Genomic DNA, 20,166 nt, shown 5'->3' with positions numbered 1-20,166 from the left:
CAATTTAATCAGCGATTCCAGCCCCCGATCACCATCAAAGGGAGACTGGGGATCGCCAAAACAAATACTACGCGTATATAAAACAATGATTTTGCATATTACATACGTGTGTTAATATTTGAATCATTTGAATTTGAGAGTCCTAGGTGGACCAAATTTGTTTTATAGTTTGCCACTAAACGCAAGCAAATGAAACAAAATAATGCACAGAACAATGAGCAGAATGTGAAGCTAGGCAAAGCCAATTCCTCTCATAGCAGCACCAGAATACTGGAAAGTAACGTATTTTATTCAAATATATTCAAATATACTCGTATATTAAATTCAAAAGGTATTCGTAGCAAGTAACCCAATGTACTTACGACCCTACAGTATCGAGGTTGAACATAACATTGAACAGAAAAGCAATAAGCGAAACAATTTGAAAAGTCAAAAAAGATCTCCCCCCTCAAAAAGACAGTTTCAATGGGAAAATCAAAAAACGAAAACCAAAATAATAGTCAATTAATACATTTTGAGACCGTATTAAGAAGAATATACATATATATTAAAGTGAATTTGTAGACACAAGATCTAAAAGTAATAGTAACTAAAACGTGTAATCTCCCTTTTATTGTTGAATCCTCCCAATATCATCGACATTCGATTCATATCATCACCAACTCAGAAGACCCATGACCTCTCGCTTGAGCGAATACTCATCTTTCTAACGATCTGATCTCTCTCTCATTAGAGAGTGAAGATTTCACTGCTTCACCGATGCATATCACATTTGCACCTAGAACGCAAAGCTTACTCACTGTCAATCGGCTTGGATTGTCTTCGATCATTGCGGCTCAACTCTGAAAGCAACTTTAGCACTTATCGTTGTAGGGAAACCAAAGTATTTTTCACTCGTGTTTTTAGTGCAATGAGTTAATAAGTTAATGGACCAAGAAAGAAATTATTTACAACAATTGTATCACACACTTCAATATCAGGCTTAAGCTCTCATGATCCACAACGACACAGTCGCACGCTCATATATCAGGCAAGAAAAAAAAAAAAAAAAAAAAAAAAAAAAAAAAAATCTTAAAAAGGAAAGAAAATAAAGCGTTTTACAAGGCATTCCTAGAAACAAGCAAAGGCTCATTATCATAACCCACGCATGAATGCATACCACACATAAATATAAGGTAAACAGGACACGCCCACACACACATGCACACACACTCGCCCACATCTCATCCACAATGGTAACAATAATTAGTAAATTAAGTATATTTGATTAACTAAAGACAGCAAAACGATTACAGCATGCATGATTGTCTGAATAATGAAATAATATGAATACGAATACGATTAAATAGTCCAAACAGGTATCAAGATAATCTCTCTAATGGAAATTAAACCAACATTTTACGAGTATGGATTAGCAAAGATCGTAAATTAGCAGAGGTTGTGGTATTTGCTGGACTATGCTAGAAACAATAATTTATAACAATCGATGTTGTCATTACATATGTATGGACACATGTAAGCACTAACATGTGTATTTATGTTTAACCACTGAGCGATATGAAGATGTCCTTTGCGCATGTATAAGCCACCTATTCTATGTGTACGTCTGCGTAAATGTTTAACAGTGCTGGCTGATCTATCGAGTGGTTCATGTGCTATCAAGTCTCAATCTGTTGCCCACGTTTTTCGATCTATTTTAGTCTTTAGTTGGTTCGGCTAGACGGAATGTATAAACTGCTGGAGTGCGAAATGATATTCGAATGATTTACTTGATCCAGGCTGAACCTAAATGAAATTAAACTATAACTAACTGTGCTATTAAATGTAAGCGTAAAGAATATAAACATAGACGAATACCCAGCATAGGCCAGGCGTATATGTATATTTCAGAAATATATGCTACTTCTTCTCACCCACACTAAAACCACACCCGCCCCAGCCCTGGTCAGGTTTATGCTTTATCTCCATATTTATATTTCACTCCCTACCCTCTCGATGCAACTGAGGCCAGCTCTATACCATTTAAAAGTCAACTAAAGAATTTACACACCCGTAATTTATTTCAATATTTAGTTAAGCGAATACGAGTAGCATTGCGATCTGAAGAATCTTAATAATACTAAATAAAATATACATACAACTAACTGTACTAATAATATATTTAATATTTATCTGCGCGAGAAATATTTACTAAATAAAATAAACTTTATGTAGTACATACAATACTAAACGAGGTGGTGGCTTCTTTGATCTAACATAAATGCGGATCTCGGGGAACCTTCGCACATGTTGCAGGCTACCCTGTGGTACTCCAGAAGTAACCATAGGAGGCAAAGATGAGGAGTTTTTGAAGAGGAGTCTTTGAGACCCGGAAACCCTAGAAGGTCAAGCTTTTGTGCAAGAAGAAAGTAGCTTTCAGAATTGGACGCCATACTGAAATGTGTGTAAATAACATTCCTCTGCAAACTTACCTTGGTTTTTGATGGTCGCCGTATAAATCTGTGCTGAGCTGGATATATACATATGTACATACATAAGTGATTTGTGAGAGAAGTGAGATGTTTCTGTTTAGGGTCTTGTGAAAAAAGTATCCTGCATCGAAAAAGGTAGTTCCAATAGCATTGAGCATTAAGAACAGTGAAATTTGACCGAGCTATTAAGTAACTAGGAAGAGAAAAAGGAGATCCACAATCTTGAGATTTTTAAAGAGTCTCGGTTTAAGGTTCTTTACACTGGATAACTCTTTGGTGGAAAAGGGAGGCTTCCCAGATCTAATCGGACAAGAGACTGGAACACACGAATCAAAACTTGTGTTAAGTACATTGTAAACGAGAAGGGACGTGTGAGACGCTTTTTACGCGTCACAACTTTTATACCCGGTACTCAGTAGGACATCTGTACCTTAATAATATAATAACTTCTTAATCACTTCTTACAACAACACGCCAACACTTTTCAGCTCGCATCCCTCCCCCAGAGCCTTCCATTGCACGAGGCAGAGTGTGAGAGCGAGAAAGAATGAGCAACAATAAACAAGCACAAGCAAAGCTGCTGGAAGGGTTGGGGGTAGCCACTGCAAACTAATTTCTTCATTCTGGCTATAATAAATATCCAATCTGATCCCAATTCATAGATCTGATAATATGGCCATTCCCTACGACCATTCCTTCAAAATTGTGGACACAGCAGATTTTCGCCCTTTGGGGGGGCGGAAGGGGGCGTGTGAGCATGCATAAATCTGGAAGCAAAACTTGGTTGCCCTATCTCTTATGGTGTCTGAAACGTTTCCTTCTCTGCGTTACGTATGTATGTATGTACATTCATTTTTCCACAAAAATACAATATACCCTATTTACTCTTCGAGTACCGGGTATAAAAACACCTGCAAAGAATTCCGATAACCGTTTTCGCCCTAGTACATCGATAAATTAAATAAATTTAATACGTACAACATACATACATCTCTGTTTTTTTTTTAATAAAATTAAATGTGTCCATATGTATGTATATATGCATATCTTTTAAATGTAAACTCACAATTAAATTGAAGTACATAAACTTTTTATTACAATGTACAAAAGTGGTTTTTGAAAAATAGCGGATGTTGTGGTTTCTGCCGTCTTCGTTCACTCACCCAACCAGTGCATAATTGAGTCATATCCTGGACACGAAATACTGTTTTAGCGCGAAAAAAAACTGCTTGTTTTCAGTACTATAAAATGGTATAAAGTGTATCGTGGCAGAGCAGGCAGCCTTCGACTGGCACTTCAAAATAAACGGTTGGGAGAAGTTACATAGCTGTTAACTTCCGACAGATGTTACATAGATGGCGCTTGTGTTAACGCTTTTTAAAACGGTTAACAGTTCTTTAACAGCGCGTAGATAAATATGAGTTGTATGAAAACAAGGTAGGGAAATGTATGACAAAAAAGCAAAAATCCAAATATATACGTTAAAATAGGAGCGGAAACCGAGCTGCCGAGCACTCTGCTATTTAAACTGTTATAAAACTAATCAATTTAAAAATTAAATTTGTATTATTCAAATGTACATATAATATTTCGGGACAAGAAAGCAACAACAAAGAGAGCAAATTGGCCACACACTGCCGTATCCATTGCATGGATTATTTTGACTCAGGCTTTGGAGGCCGCCATCTGGGAATGCAGATTCTCAGTTGATTACATCGATTACATAGTAATCTGTGAAGAACTTATAACAGTTCGGTGGTGTGCGGCTTCTTGCTCCTTGTTTGTTTCTTTTAGTATTTTCTTTTGCTCATTTCTGAGCTTCATCGACACCGAAGGTGGGCCACCTTAAAGACTTTGACGCGACGATGCCGGTCTACAATGTAAAACTCCGCTGGCCTCGTTCTCGTATCGGCCGTCACACACTTCTCCACGCGAGACCAAAATATGTATTTCGGAGCCTCCAGAGTGCTCCGGACAATGCAGTGGATTTACACCAAAGAAAATACATATAAGAAGTTTTACATTGTCTTTGGTTCCACCATGCTGCCGGGAGCAGCTAAGCTAAGAAGATCAAATTTTAAATCCTGCAAAGCTAGTTCACTGATTTGCTGATCGACTGAGGGATAATTCCATTCGTTGCACTACTTATCACAAATAGCTGCACCTTAGCGTTCATTTTGGGCGTCATTAGGTACCAAATCCATTAGGTATCCGGCGACTCGCGTGCCAATGCGGTCTCCGTGCAGCAGTTGTTAAATTTAAATATTAAAATTGTTCGGTTTTACATTTTCATTCCACGTTATTGAGTTTACCGAATCCGGACATTCTTAGTTCCGATGTTTTGGCAGATCGGTACACAATTTATAGGAATGCTCGTTCGTCTCGACGTGGAGGTTGGGTTCTTTTTGCAGTGGACTCTCTTGACGTCGGAGCATTTTACAGTCCAGGTTTCACAAGATCTGGATTTGCTAAATGCGCAGCACGTCATGCGGCAGCGCACCTCGGCCGGTTTCTGGGCTCCACGCGTAACAGGCTTTGGCTTGGTGTCGCATGGTGCAGATATTGCAAATCATCGTCCAAAGAAAAAATTCAGTTTAAATTTGACTCGAATTTTCATATTGATTCCGGATTCCTTCCGGATTCGCCCTTTTTGTCGTCCATTTCGACACTCAGCGCCTCATTGAGACTCTCGCTCACCACATTAACACGAATATTATATGATGGCTTATAAAAAAAGTTATATTAAATCAAAAAAGAATAATAAAATAATTTCATAGCTCTACGACTGATAGTATAAGTGAATTTCAGAGGGTTTTCGTAGTGAAACTTTTCGTCATCATGGCATAATGTTGTTCCCTGCCTCAGCTCAGCTGTATCCCAAAATGTTTTAAAGATGCAAAATTATCTGCTCCGTTATCAAGCGTGAAATACCATATCCTTAACAATTACTTTTCCCAGAAAAGTTGGATCTGCAAGGGTTATAGTCTTACATCCCTTTCTGTGATATTGCCTGGACACTGGTCTGGTCTGGACACTCTCTGATTTGTTGTATGTGCCCAGAACATTGAGAAAAGGAAGCATACAGGGGATTCGGTTAAGATGTATATTTTAGGGGAACAGATTAAATTGCACTTGCTAATACAATTATTGACTTTAAATTACATTTAATAACAATTGTCCGGTTTAAAACTATTTACAAACATAAGGTGCACATTGACCGTTTACCTTTCGGGTGTTCTACATATCGTTACATATACATACGTACATACATACAAGCGTATGGATGTAGTAATGCAATAACGCGTCTGCTTTCACATCCACAAGACCTGCAACAAAACGTGCTGCCGCCTCGTCTCGCTGTGGTGTGTTACAGACAGAGACCGCGAGAACCTTAAAATTTCATTTAGCTTAAAAAAATCACATTTCATTTATCTTGTTCTACAACTCGAACCTAATGCTGCAGCTGCCAGCCGTCTGTCTCCGAAATGCCTGCTATGTGCTATTTATGAAGTAACAGCTGCCCTTCTGTGTGGTTGTGGGTGGCCGTGACCTTGGCCATGGGGCTTAAGGGAAGGGGCGTACCACACTGCCTAGCAATTGGAGCCTATAACTCTAACGCTAATAAATTCGTACGACGGCGAGTCCTCGCCACGTTGTTCTCTGTAGCTGCCTTCACGGATACGCGTGCCTAATGCTCCGAGCTGAAGTACGAGTTCTGCATGAGATATAGCTTGTCGATCGGGTTAATCAGGCTGGTGTTCAGGTTGGCCAACATGTCGTGGGGATTCGAGTGCGAGTGCTGGTTGCCGGATGAGCTGGTGGACTGCAGCTCCAGGTTGTTCAGCGACAACGAATCTGCGTCATCGTCCAACTGGTCAAAATTGCTGCCGTCCAGCGACAGGTCCGAGCTGCAAAAGCTGTCGTTCGAGTTTGCCGGGTAATCTGTGAAAGGAATAAAGGCTCTAAATCTGACGTTTAGTCTGGAGGTAAGTTCTGCTTACCGTCTGGAGAGAAGGGCAAGTTGGGATTCAGTGGCTGGCTGGCAAAGGCGTTGTCCAGCCCACCCAGATAGCCCGAGCTATCGCCGCCCATCTCCTGCTTGACACACTTGTCCTCCTTCTCATTGGACTCCTTGTCATCGGCAGCGCTGGAGTTGCCTGTGCCACGGCCGCCTCCAGATCCGCCCGAGCTGCCACCATTCTGCTTGGCCTTGCGCTGTATCTTCTTCATCTTGGCTCGCTGGTTCTGAAACCACACCTGAACCACGCGCACCGATAGTCCGGTGTCCTTGGCAAGGGCCTCGCGCACCTTGCGGCAGGGCTTGGGCGACTGATCGAAGGAGGCCTTGAACTGCTTCCGCTGCTGCGAAGTGAGAATGGTGCGTGGTCGCTTCGGACCCCGCCGTCCGTCCCGTGGCCGCAGCAGATCCTCCTCATCCAGCCCCACGAAGCCGCAGTGCTGGGCAGCTGCCGCGGCCAGAAACATCTCCTTCTCCAGGTCGTGGCGGTAGCAGAACAGCTGGCCGTCGCGCAGCATGAACTGCTCGCCCTTCTGGAGGGGCAGGCGGCAGGCATAGCAGACGAAGCAGGGCAGGTGGAAGACGAAGTTGGGGATGGGCCGCATCACCAGCTCCTGCGGCAGGATCGCATGGCAGCAGGAGGCGCACTTGACACCGAACAAGCGGTCGTAGTCCATCTTGCAGTAGAGCTTGGAGTTGCGCACGTAGCAGGTGTTGTGGAGCTGCATGCCGCAGTAGCAGCAGGCCAGGCACTGCTCGTGCCAGTTGGCCTCGCCCACATTCATCAGATAGCGGTCGTGGATCTTCTGGCCACAGCCCTCGCACAGCTCGAAGTTCTTCTCGCATTTGATGTGGCCCACTTCTGCGAAGAAGCAGAGAGAAAGACGTTAGTGAGTTATAAAATCGATTTGCGTAATCCGCATCTTGCCTCTCCCCATTGGCGTGCGTGGCGTACGAGTATACGTGATGGCAGCACATGTCGCTGCGAAATTATCATGACATGTGCTGCCACAGCACAGCACAGCGCCAGGAGCAGCGTCAGGGAGGATGGCAGCATCAGGGACGATGCCGCTGACAATCAAATCGTGTGAAAATGTCTCAGCTCCCTTGTTTTTCTCCTCATTGTTTCGCACTTGGCCTCCAACAGACAGCACCTCGCCTCTCCTCAAAGTGAATCTGGCAATCGTGGGAGGTGTCGGAAGAGACGGCAGAGAGGCAAGGCGAAAGTATCTGTCACCGGGCTGCAACAGCTTGTATTGAAAGGTTGCTGATGCGTAATTGAAACGTAAAGTTTTTCTGCATTGGTGCGAGCTCCAACGATAGGTCCCCAATTATCTGTATACGCCCTCGAAGTGACTAAATTGGTTAACAATTTTTATTCAATGCACAACACATACATACATACATACATATGTAACTATGTACATTTAAGAACTGTCTTCCTTTTATGTGTTTATGTACATAATTCCCTTATGATTCCTCACCCTGTTCAGCGCTTCTTTCTAACCCACCCACACACAGTGGCTGAACGCGACTAATCTCCATCCATCCCCTTCCCTAGAGCGCGTCGCTCTTGAAACTGTAAACCAGTCATAAAAAGCAGTACCCGAAAACACAGCAAAAGCTGCCTGCAGTAAACATAAAAAATATATATGACGACCGCCACGAAAAATGTATGGAGGCATCTGAAAAATGAGCAGCCAGCCAGTCAGAGGGATGGAGGAGTAGAGTGGAGAGTGGTGCTATATTATATGGCTGTGGCTCAGTGGCAGAAAAATGTGCATGATTTATGGTTGGTACAATGGTGGACCCCACAGCCGCCATATCTACGATATGTACGTGGTACATGTGCGTATGTATATCTATGCAGATATGAGTGTTTTGCTGTGTGTTGGCATGGGTAAAGCTCGTTTTTAGGGGCAAAGGCGCTTCCAGAGCTAAGCCAGTGCAGCGTGAAGTTGGCAAAGCACGCTCCAAAGACCATCCGCACCCTGTAACCCTGTAGCCCCGTAGCCCTTGTTCCACCTCTATTGTGCATTGTGCATACATGAGACCCAATCGCATTGTCGATAACGTATTTTGCAGCTCGAAAAAAGAGAGCTACACGCGGATGCTATGGATGATTCATTGATAGAGCCAGCCCCAGGATGGGGCTTTTTTTTAGAGCTCGGATTTGAGCTGGTCCCCGGCTTTGGCTTTGGCTTTGGTGATGCGATATTGGGTCGTGTCGTGCTCTGTCCATTGACGTTTGGTTTGTTTGTAATCTAATCGAGATTTATGGCATTTGCTGCCATTCTTTGATTGTCCTTTTTCAATTTGACTCGATCCTTGCTTTGTTTCAACAATCAAAGGGCGGACACAAAGGGCCTATTCAAATCAGGGCTTCAGTCAAGAATGCATAACACAGCATGGGTTGAGCTGGGCTGTCAAAACTCGTTGGAAAAGTCAACAGCCAAAGAGGGCAACAGGCAAGCAGGCTAGAAGCGCAAACAGTGAAAACAAGTGCGGCACACTCATGTCAAATACATAGATTAAACAGCAGATAAATCCAAAAGCAATGCGGCGATAAACGGGAAATATAACCAGCTAATAGACAACAGCGTCGAAAGTGTCCTCGTTCTTATCGGCTATCGGCGATATCAGAGTGCTTATCGGGCCCCTCCTCCGCAATGGGGCACTATATGGTGCATTTATTGACACACTGACAGTCAAGCGGACGTCTATGGAGATAAATTGGGCAGCCGGAGCCTCATTTGGGGCGCTAACTACGGCCGAGTCCACGTGCCACGGAGATTTTTGGCAGCTCGACTGGATAGACAGCTCTGACAGCTTTAATTATTGCCACTGGCAGCAATTTAAAGCCCATGCTATCTCTACCTGCTGGATCTCAAAACGAAAGTGACATGGAGTTATGCATATGGCGCATATTTCCGCTTCTCCTCGCACAAAGCTCTCACCCAAACCTAGGGACAGAGATAGGGATGGAGACAGAGACAGAGACGGAGGCGGAGGCAAGGACAGGCAGGAGCAAGGAGCAAGTAGAAGCCACCGCAGAAGCCAGATATGTTTGCTGATACGCTCGGTGAAATACCTGACACTGAGTGTGCTCATTTCCGTGGTCTGCCTGCCACTGAGTTTGCCACCCGGCTGCAGCCATTTGGGATTGCCCCATGAAACGTGCACCGCACCGACATTCCGAAACTCCTCCTGGTCTGATAGTTGAATTCTGACTTTCAGTCTCCGGGTGTGTATACACCTACACACACACACACATACACGCAAAATAGTGCCGCAGTGTGGGTTGGGTCTCCGAAGCAGCTAAGTGATTGAATTGAAAGCAACCTGAAAAGGCAGCCAGGGCAGGGAGGCCGGGTGGCCAGAAGGCAGTATTCGAGGACGGTTGTGGAGGATGAACCGGAAACTATTTGCTGCCATTTGGCAAATGGCAGAATGCAAACATTAATAGAAATTTCATAGGCAAATCTCAAGTTTGTCGGCAAAAGCGCATCCCAACTCACTCCTACCAGAGGCTTGAGGTGAGGTTTGCAGCAGGGACGGAGTCTCTGCAAAGTCGTGTGATCCTAAAAAACCAAAACACCATCATCATCCAATCCACTTTGGCTCGGACGAGGTCTGCATATGCATCACACATTGTTTGCACACTTTGCATTTCGGGGGGAATTGCGCAAAAGTTTTCCCAGCAACACTTTCGTTGCAGCTAAGCTGAAAAGTGTTTCCTACTTTGGGGAAAGTCCCTGCGTGTGTGCATGTGTGTGGAGGATGCATACCAGCACATGCGTGTGTGTGTGCCTTTTTGCAAGAGTGCCAGTGTGTGGCGTGCCTTAATAGCCTTTTATTGGTTTTCGCCGCGCCCCTTCGGACGAGCAGTGTCAGCCAGGTTCATTGTCAGAATTATTTTGTGGTCAACTTGCGTTCATACTTTTGGAAATACTTTCGGCCCGCCACCGCTCTGGCATGTCCCTACCATCATAAATTCATAATTCATTGGGTGGCACTGCCACAACTCGCTTTGATAGCAAATTTGAATTTATTTTGACATTTATTTGCACATCCAGCCAAAGTGCAAACAAATTGAATTCAATGGCAGGTCTCGCTCATAGCGAATCATCCATACCCGTGTGTTTGCCTCACTACAGTTGCAATTACTTGTTAAATAAATAATGTTTCTTTAGGGACTTTAGCCCGAGGGCATAGTAAACTATCGAAAATGTTCGCTTTAAATAATTCGTTTACTCTAACAAATTATGTAAATATATATTTATTTACTAAGTACAAAAAGTGAAAACTTTACTTTCATAGCGAAAATCTGACTATAATTTTCTATATTGCTTTATTATTTATTTATTAATTCTGCAACTAAACTTAAGCATAGGTGAAAGACCTTTGCATTCAACTGTTTTAAACATCAATTAAAGCCAATTTCCTGAGATATTCCACCGAGTCCTTATGAAAATTATAAGTGAAATTGAGACACAAATTCCTTTAGACCCAAAACCCCAGGACATCTCACGCAAACGCCAAACACAATCTGGTGAGGGAGCGCTGCACAATCCTGATTCTCGGGAAGGTGAGTGGCAGCACCGGAGGGCCGTGCCACGCACTTCCGGTGCAGATAAAGGTGCCTCGCTTACCTTGCCCAAGAACTCCACTCCGACTCGCAGGCCGGGCACACGCAACTATGCCAAAAACGAAAAGCGTGAAAACCCCAGAATCGGAACGAGCCGGAAAATGCCTCGACTACCGGTGCAAAATACTTTTGGAACATACCTGTGCGTCCACTACAATCGGCAGACAATTTCGATGCTGCCGCGGACGCCAACGCCGTTGACGCTCCTCCTGCCGATGTCAGTCCCGATGCCGTCGTCGAGGTCGCAGACGCAGCAGCAGAAACAGCAGAAGCAGACGTGGCTGCTCCGCCTAATGACGAGGAGGCGACTGAGGGAGCTGTTGCTGGTGGCGCTGCCGCAGAAGAAGCAGAAGCAGCAGCAGCAGCTGTTAATGTGTTGCAGGCGGAGTTGTTGCTGTTGTTGGGGCTGTGTCCTGTGGGCGTAGGGCAGCTGTTAATTGGCACTGACGTGGTCGAGGCTGCGTGTTGCTGTTGGTGTGGATTCTGCTGATGGTGGGGCTGGTGTGGGTGTTGCTGTTGCTGCTGTTGTTGGTGTTGGTGCTGTGCGGAAATTACGGGGCCCGTTAATGAAGCCGTTGCTGTCGGGCTGTTGTTGCCGGAAATGCTTGTTGGCAAATTGTTGTTGCTAATGTGTACATTGTTGTTGTTGTTGTTGCTGTTGTTGTTGATACTCGTGTTGCTGCTTCCGGCCAGACAGGCGGCTGTGGCACTGGTCATGACACTGGGACTCGGACTGTCCAGGAACCGCGCGCCACCGTGATTCTGCTGTAGCGAGTACAGGCCGCCACCGACTGGATTCAGATTCGTGGGCATTGGATAGAACTCCAACATCTTATTGACGCCAGCTGACGAATTTACAGTTCGAGTCTCTTGGACAAAAAAATCGCGACCACATACACATGCACCGACACATAAACACGTAAACACTCAAGCGTACACTGTTGTCCGTACACGTACACTTGCACTGGGCTCTGTGGCTGCCGCTCCTCCACTGAAAAGACGTGAAATTTTGTCTCGAAATCTCGAGATTGAGGTTCCGCTGCAGAGCGAGGAGGCACAACCAGCTGCGTTCGCTGTCAGATTGCGTGTGATCGAACAATCAGCGGAATCAAAGCATTTCACTTTGCCCTTCGCTGCTGCGTCGGCAGTGCCAAAAGTCCCATTCTGAAATGTACCCCTCACATACACATACGACGAGCTAGCCCTCAGCGGAGATGATGTGATGTCGATGTCACTCCACTCTGCGCCTGCGCCTGTTTACAAAAGCAACAGAGCAACAACTGCTGGGAATTGAACCCCACCGCTGCACGTGGACAGCGGCACTGCAAGGGTTGCATGAGAGGCAGCACCTCATTCCCATTCCCATTTCCAATCCGAGTCCCAACCCCCGTGTCATCGATGATCCTGTGCGCATGTCTCAAGTGATTATTAGCCGCTCCGCTTCGGCCACAGTGCCCGAAGGGAAATTTACTCGAGCGAAATTTCCCTCGCAAACTGCCAGGCCACACCTCAGCGGCCTGCGATTGGTCCTCGTCTTCCCCGCGCACTCAACGGCAACCATTTTCTGCGGGTACATACATATCCATCGGATTTCCCTCTCGCCGAGAGAGATTGTTGCTTTTATTGTTGTTGCCTCTTCGTGGCATAAATTCGAGCAGCAGCTCCGACTTGGAGTCGGCCGAGGTGATGACGGGTGGTGCACCCGACGCGACGATGCTGCTGGGGCACAAAGACATACTTGCAACGACACTGGCGGCAACTTTGACGTACTCGGCGCAACGACAGCCAGCGACAATTTCTCGAGTTGTTGCAGCCTGCCCCTTTGAGTGGCACGACTGGACCAGAAGGCCAACGCAAGAACGACGGCCTTGTCTTCCTCCCGTTTTTATGCTCTTGCATTTAACTTTTGCGGGTTGGAAAAGTTTGGGGATAAACAGCCAAAGAGTGGGTAACCGGCTATCCGTCACCCTGGACACATTTGAACTGAGAATCAGCGCGAAATGCTAAAGGTTAAACGATGCTTTTTGACGAGACTGGGTGATATTTAACGCAGAGAATTTAAAGAAGAACTTTGTCACATCGACAATGTCACCCTGTATACCTGAGAGGCAACCAAAGTACGGAAACCTATTTCAGCAGCCCTACAAAAAAAAAGCCAACTATTCACCCACACAAATACAAACACAGGCACATACATACATACATACATACATAGGGAACACCCCTTCACAAAGAGAAAGGAAAGCCGAGGAACAAGGAGCAAGCGGAAGCTGAAAAGACAAACCAAACATGGCGCCGTGCACAAAAGTTTGGCGCTACTTCTGAGGCTTGGTTCTTCCTGGAGTCCTGGAGTCGTAGCTGAATTGCTCCGTCTCCCCCCTTTGCTTTGCTTTGCGCTTTCGGCAACTTGATGTTGGCTCTTGGCTTAAGACTAGGCTTTGGCTTCAATGATTCTGCCTTCTCAGCGTGCTGCCCCCTGCCCCATCCGCGGCAGCTACAGCTACATGCCGATGCAACTTCTGCCGTAAAAGTGCCAGGCAAGCTGGATGTGTTTTGGCAGGGCTTAGGATACCTTGCAGGAGTGGGAGGGCGAATCGGCAAACTTGTTGGCATCGAGCAGCACTTGTACACGGAATTGGCATAGCTTGCCTCCGCTGCTCCGCTCGGCTCGCCCTTTACCTTGCTGCTTGACGATTGTTGCTGCTGCTGCCCCTGGTGCCAGTTTGTGCAACTTTGAAAACTTTATTTACCGATTTCGACTGGAACAAAGGCCACTGAAATTGAAGCAATGTGCGCATTTGCTGTGGAATTATAACAAAGCAGCGAAAAAGTATCTGCTGCAAGATTTTTTACACGGTATTCGGAGAGCAAGAGGGTATACTCGAACAACATATACTTTATTTTGCACGCTTTCATACGCCTTGCGGATAAAACTGAATATGAATTTTGAGAATTTTGGTTTGGTGGGTACTTTGTAGTCAAAACCATCTAGTTAAACAAGCTGGTTTTCAGTCTCGTACCAAATTTTTTCCGTCTAACAATAGAAATGTAGTCATCAGCGAACGGAAGCATAGAAAGAACAATCATTGTAAACACATTTCGACTCGGGAAAATTATAATTTAAGATGTTTGTACGATATTTAAACAATAAAGAAATCGATTATATTTCCAACAATAATAATCAATACGCTCACCGCTAATTACTGGGCAAAGTCCGCTTCGAAATGTCAAGCTTTATGGCAGCAATTGACAGCGATTCGGAGGCGTGTGCAGATAGTAATTAGGCCGGAAAGTGCACAGGAGAGGGAGCCAGAAGATAATGGCAACGGGAGGGTCCTTGCCGATGAGCTGGCCACTGCTGGTGCCAAAGCAAATAGACGAAATTATGGTTTACAGGTACCATAAAGATACTGTGAATCGCATCGGTATCTGCTGATAGCTACGCTGCCCGAATTCAATTAACCTTGGCAACAATCGAATGATACGTTAGCTAAAAGCTGCATCTATGTATATCCTCAATCTCATTCCCCATCCACTAATCGGAATAATAATGACAACATCATAGTGCCGATAAGTATCCGACAGACCAAACGGAAAGCGGTAATAAAATCAAATTGACAATGGAAAAAAGGAATGGAAATTGTCATAAAACTCGTCAGGAAAGAGCCAGATGATTCGGGTAGGAGGGTAGGAAAGGGGTCGCAGTCAACCAAAGGAATAATGTTAGGATACTGGAAACAAATTTAATAAAAGAGCTAAAAACAAACGGGAAAAGGGAAGCCGCTCTGGGGTTGGGAAGGGTTTGGTAGGCCAGATTCAGATTCTGATTCGGGTTCAATGCATTCATTGTGCAGCCACTCTCTCTTTCCCGCTCTAGGGTTCCATCAATGGGCTTCGGAGACAGAGTAATATTGAATAACCACAACAACAGCAGCAGTAGCAACAAGGGGCACGCTCGGCAGCCTCAGGATAAATAGTTTTTGTATGGCCCTTCAATTATCATTTGAGCATGATAAGCGCTAAAGAGGCATGAAGACCAGGACAGACACCGGCACTGGAAAGTGGCTGGCAGGGTACACTCGTGCAGAGGAGGTGAGTGGCAAGAAAGAAACCAGTCTAAGTAACCACACAAGACTGCTTGAAAATGTGCCGAAGGAGCCAGGAGGCAAGACGAACATGAGGCGGAAGGCAAACGGCAGGACCACCATCAGCCTCAGGCCTGGTAAGGGATAGGGGTCATTAGATGGAAACATTTTCTCTTCCTGGCACTCGCCTCCACGGCTCTATTGGCGGGCAGTCAACTAGAAATGCCTCATCTGGGGCGGGTGGTGGTGTCATTGTTTGTTTTGGCAAGGGCTGCAATCAGGACCCAGTCATGCCCAAGATGTAGGTTCCGAGGAAGACTTCTCCAGCACCCACAACTGCAGCTGCAAACAGTACCGAGAGAAACTCCAGAAAACTGTCAACACAACGCGTGCGGAGAGCCCTCGGCCAGGGAGCTGAGCTCCGTCTACTCTTTCCCCAATCGTGCAGCCCGCCGCCGAATGGAATATGAAGTGCGTAAACAATGGGCATGGAGCGACACGGGAGTCCGCTGCACTGCACCCGCTATAAGCAGCGAGCACACAGCAGGCCCGACCCTGAAGTGGGCTAATTTGACGGTGTCCTGCGTGGCGTGCAACCCCATGTGCATTGAATCCCCCTCAGTCCCGTGTCCAGGGCAGAGGAACAGTGTGAAAGGATTTATGCGCATAATTTCGCAGATGTTTAGATTTCGGTATCTGAGCCCCACACTAAGAAAAATTAATGTAGTTTTCATCGCTGCATACTCCTCGTTTCAGAAATGGTTAAGTTAGGTTCAAAGGTAAGTGATGACCTTTTTCTCCCAGTGTTGTACCAAAATATTTTCTGCCCGGTGTGCTGATCTGTGTCAACAGCCTCCGCCCAAGTCCAGTTCCCAAACGAGTTCCAGTTTCGCTGGCAGGCATTGATAGACATGCTGTCTGCCCGCACTCGGAGGTTTGTCGAGACCAGGGCCTAAGCCTCGAACTGGCGATGGGACTGGGACTCTCCGGCTGAGCCTGAAGTGGAGTTTGTATCTGTGAAGTGGCCCAGCATGTGCTCAATTTAGTTTTGAATATCGACTTTCCTTCACCTCCTTGAAGACCCTGGAGTAATATCCATGTTTGTTTAATGTCAATTTTCATTCTGTTGGTTATTGCCACGGAGCCCGCTCCTCTCATGCCTGGCTCTCTCACTCGTGTTATGGGATGGGAACGGTGACTCCCATGGATTCGCTCGCTCCGACTCAACTCAACTTCAGATCTGTCCGTTGCTCTGTCCTGTTTATTATTGGCTGTTGTGGTTTATTTGTCTTTGTATTTTGGTCTTTTTGCAGCTTTCTGGGGTTTGTTTATAATCAGCATTGAATGGGTTTCGTTCCGGCTGAAGAATGATGAAGAAAATGTTTATGCGAATCTCAGCATTTAACTGAGTTTAAAATCGGCTCCAAGTGGCAATTACATTTGATCTTCACTTGAATTTATCAGCGAAAAAATAAACAACATTTCATTGTGTGAACTTTTCATTTTGTGGCATCGAAATGACCCCCAATTCCTCGATCCCAGCTATGTCAGATGTTCTATTTAAGCACCCCTGCTCTTGCTCTACTATGCTTTGAGCATCACAATGTCCTTTACCAGGGGCTGTGTCAAAATGAAAATGATACTTTGAAGTTTAGGGCGACAACAACGCCAAAGACAAATACAAATATTGGCAATACGCTAAAGCCAAAATCCAATACGAGCAGAGCTCCAGTCGGCCAGACCGAAACCGAATATTCATTTGGCGTCCACCGAAGCGGCAGTAAATGGTTCTGCTGCCAGTGATGGGGATGTTAGAGATGGGGCCTATGAGGGGTTGGTGCTGGTACACAGGCCAGAAGTGGGTGCCATGCTTCCATCTCACGCGTTCTTGGAGCCGCCCAGCATAAGCCATAAACTTATATTTCCAAATGGCCAAAGATACCGAAGAGCTCACCACTGTGCTTCCCAGCCATTGATAATCATCTTTCCAGCAAACAAGTCCAACATTTTCGGTTCCAGTATTGTTTTTATAACAAAACTGATCAACTTTAGTGAGTAAATTAGAAATGTATGATTATTTCAATCAGTTTCTTGTATCGATTTCTGTATCGTATTTTTTCCAAGAAAAATTAGCACATTTTAACCAATTAATATTTGGATATTAAATAATTGTTTTTTTATACCCGGTACTCGAAGGGTAAATAGGGTATATTGTATTTTTGCTCGAAAGTTGATGCATGTATACCCCCATCCCTTCCGACAGCTTTGTTGATTCTTTGCTCATTCTCTCATTCCACACTTTGCCTCATGCAGTTTGTGGCTCTGGGGGAGGGGGCAAGCTAAAAGGCCGTGTTGGTTTGAGAAGATATATGTATATATGTAGATGTAGGTGTAGATAACAGATGTACTAAAATGTAAAATGTAAAATTCGAAAAAAAATCATTAGGTTAAATATGTACTGTATGTACGTACATACATATTCATTCGTACATACACATATACAAACTGAGTCCGGGAATAATAGTTGTTACTAGTGCGAAGCGTCAATGTGCTAGCGTCACACAAATGTCCCTCCCTCTTCCAATGTACATACAATGTATGTACATACAAATGTATGGATGTTCACCTCTGAAATGTAATACTTACATTTCTGCCTTCTCTAGTCGGCTGTTTTTGCAGCTGTTAGCCTATTCGTATAATTTTCAATTGAGGCTCTACATTTATAGAAAAATTTTGTCATTTCATTATTTATGATAAGAAAATACTTAACTTACAGATTTTCTGATCAATTCTGTTATCAGAGTTAAAGAACACTAAACAAGTTAGTTTTTATGGTTTAGCTAGTGGTTTTAGTGTATGGTTTTGGTAAATGTTGCATGGTGGCCAGAGCACTGTGCCACGTAGCATCGATGACCCCTAAAATTGTTTGCGTGCTGCTTGACTATTTTTCATTTTCCTAGTCGTGGATCCCGCCGCGCTGCCCATCCCTCTGTGGGGAGAAATTTTCTTTTTGCAAGCCAGAACATTTTCCAATTTCATTTGCGTTGAGAGCGCGGAATGTGAGCGCGAACGGGCTTTGGGCGCATTCATCATTGGCAGGGCGCCATCGTCAGTTGCAGGCTTGCCATCATCATCATCAGCATCGTCACCCCGTCTCCATTTCCACACCAATTCCCATCGGCATCATCGTCATGGACAGCCATTTGGGCGTTTGAAAAAGCAACATTTCAGCCATATTTTTCTTGCTTTCAATTTGGCGTATCGCGCTTTGGCCATTTTTCATACGGGGGCTTTGATGCGTAACCCGACAAATACCCATAGACCCGAGTGCACTCTCTCTCCTCTTGGCATCGCTTCGGCTCTGATGCCCCATCGGTGCTTTTTCGCTTCAGATGATTTTTTTCCGTTTGTTGCCAAAACGCAAACGCATAAAACGCGTCCTTTGAGCGATTTGAAGTCAAGTGTAAAGAGAGTTTTTGCCAAAAACGGAGAACAGCAAAGTGGGCGGGCGGCCAGCATCCGCAAAACAAGCAAAGTGTTTTAAGTTTAATTTGGAAAATATTTGAATTTTGCGCATTTCTTGGTTCAGTGGTCAGTCATTAGTTGCTCTGTTCCCCCGCAAGCAGCCAGAATTGGTGTGAATTTTTCCTTTTGTCAGCTATGGCAATGGATGGGTGGGAAAATCAGATTTAGATTCGGATCAACCTTTGCAAATATGTAGTTCGCATCACATCAACTCATGCGGACCCCCCTACAAAGTTCCGAGGGCTAACCACCCCTTTCCATCTTCATTGGCAGTGCTTTCGCCCTCGCCCTCGCCCTCACCCTTGCACCCTTCTTCCTGTCTCGGTTCAGTTCAGCAACTCCAATCGGCCGCACAATCTCTGATTTCGACTTTACAGGGGACGCAAACGTTTCAATATTTACACAAATTGCTTTGGGCCGCACTGTCGGTACGGATTGCATCTGTGTCCGCCCAATCGCAATCGTTAACCGTACTTCATGGCCAATCTCCGCTACTAAAAGTTGTCATTTCAATCTGGCTCTGTGTTTGCGCGTTCTTCCCATGGAAACAATTTCGAGGTTTGTTTAGTGTGAAATCAATGACGACAAATACTGAAAGTGTTCTCGTATTCGTAATGGCTGTGTGGGTTTTATATTGGATCAACATTATTGATGAAATAATGAGCCCGAGGGCATTAAAACTATCGCAAAATCTACTTCCAAACTTATATTTATCTATAACACTCAAATCCCCATTTCGTTATGTACCTATTCATACAAATATTATGAGAGAAAGAGTCCGTGATGGAATATGGACCACGGTGCACAATTTATTCATAGGGTGAATAAACAAATAAGGGCACCCAATATGAGTAACTAGTTTTGACCTTAAAATATATTATTATCATTGTTATTATCATCACATCATTGGAATTATTCGACCACAAGTCAACGAGCAGTATATTTGGTGTATTTTTAGGGAAATTAACCAACAAACAATTTTAAAAGTCTGGTAGTTTTTTGTAACTTTTTTTTTTGGAGGTAGCGCTCTTTTTTTTACATGACTTAAGTATCTTACATCTGGTTGTAATGAACTTAGCCATTCTATAAAGCTGATGAAATTAAATATGAAAAACATTAAGCTTTGAAATACAAACAAGTTGATTTTTTTGAGGTATTTTTTACGAAATTATGATTTAAAAAACTCAGGAAAAGTCGACAAAAATAAACCATGTGTCTACTTTTGTATGAAAAGGTGCATTACTTGGGTTTCGTTTAAGGTATTGTTCGTCAAAATCTATGAAGAGACGCCTGAGCTAAAATTGTTCAACCAAAAAACTCTTTAAAACAAATTTCTGGCATAGAAAAAAAAACAATTATTATCAAACCATTTCTAAGCCCCATATCTTTTATAAAAAGTTGGTCTGGATCGAAGCGGCA

General features: G+C 44.5%; 1 protein-coding gene across 1 annotated transcript; it reads right to left on the bottom strand.

The window, feature by feature from the left end:
- Positions 1 to 6,132: 6,132 nt before the first annotated feature.
- LOC117893521 (LIM homeobox transcription factor 1-beta) lies at positions 6,133 to 12,090 on the bottom strand. Its single transcript, XM_034800161.1, has 3 exons — positions 11,278 to 12,090; positions 6,473 to 7,351; positions 6,133 to 6,413 (listed from the first exon to the last, which is right to left on the bottom strand). The coding sequence occupies exons 1-3, from the start codon at positions 11,966 to 11,968 to the stop codon at positions 6,160 to 6,162; spliced, it is 1,824 nt and encodes a 607-aa protein (XP_034656052.1). The 5' UTR covers positions 11,969 to 12,090; the 3' UTR covers positions 6,133 to 6,159.
- Between the last annotated feature and the right edge of the window lie 8,076 nt (positions 12,091 to 20,166).

The sequence above is a fragment of the Drosophila subobscura genome, chromosome J (assembly GCF_008121235.1).
Source record: "Drosophila subobscura isolate 14011-0131.10 chromosome J, UCBerk_Dsub_1.0, whole genome shotgun sequence".
NCBI lineage: Eukaryota > Metazoa > Arthropoda > Insecta > Diptera > Drosophilidae > Drosophila > Drosophila subobscura.
The sequence above is the reverse complement of the archived record's forward strand: the minus strand, read 5'-3'. Positions and strand labels throughout refer to the sequence as shown.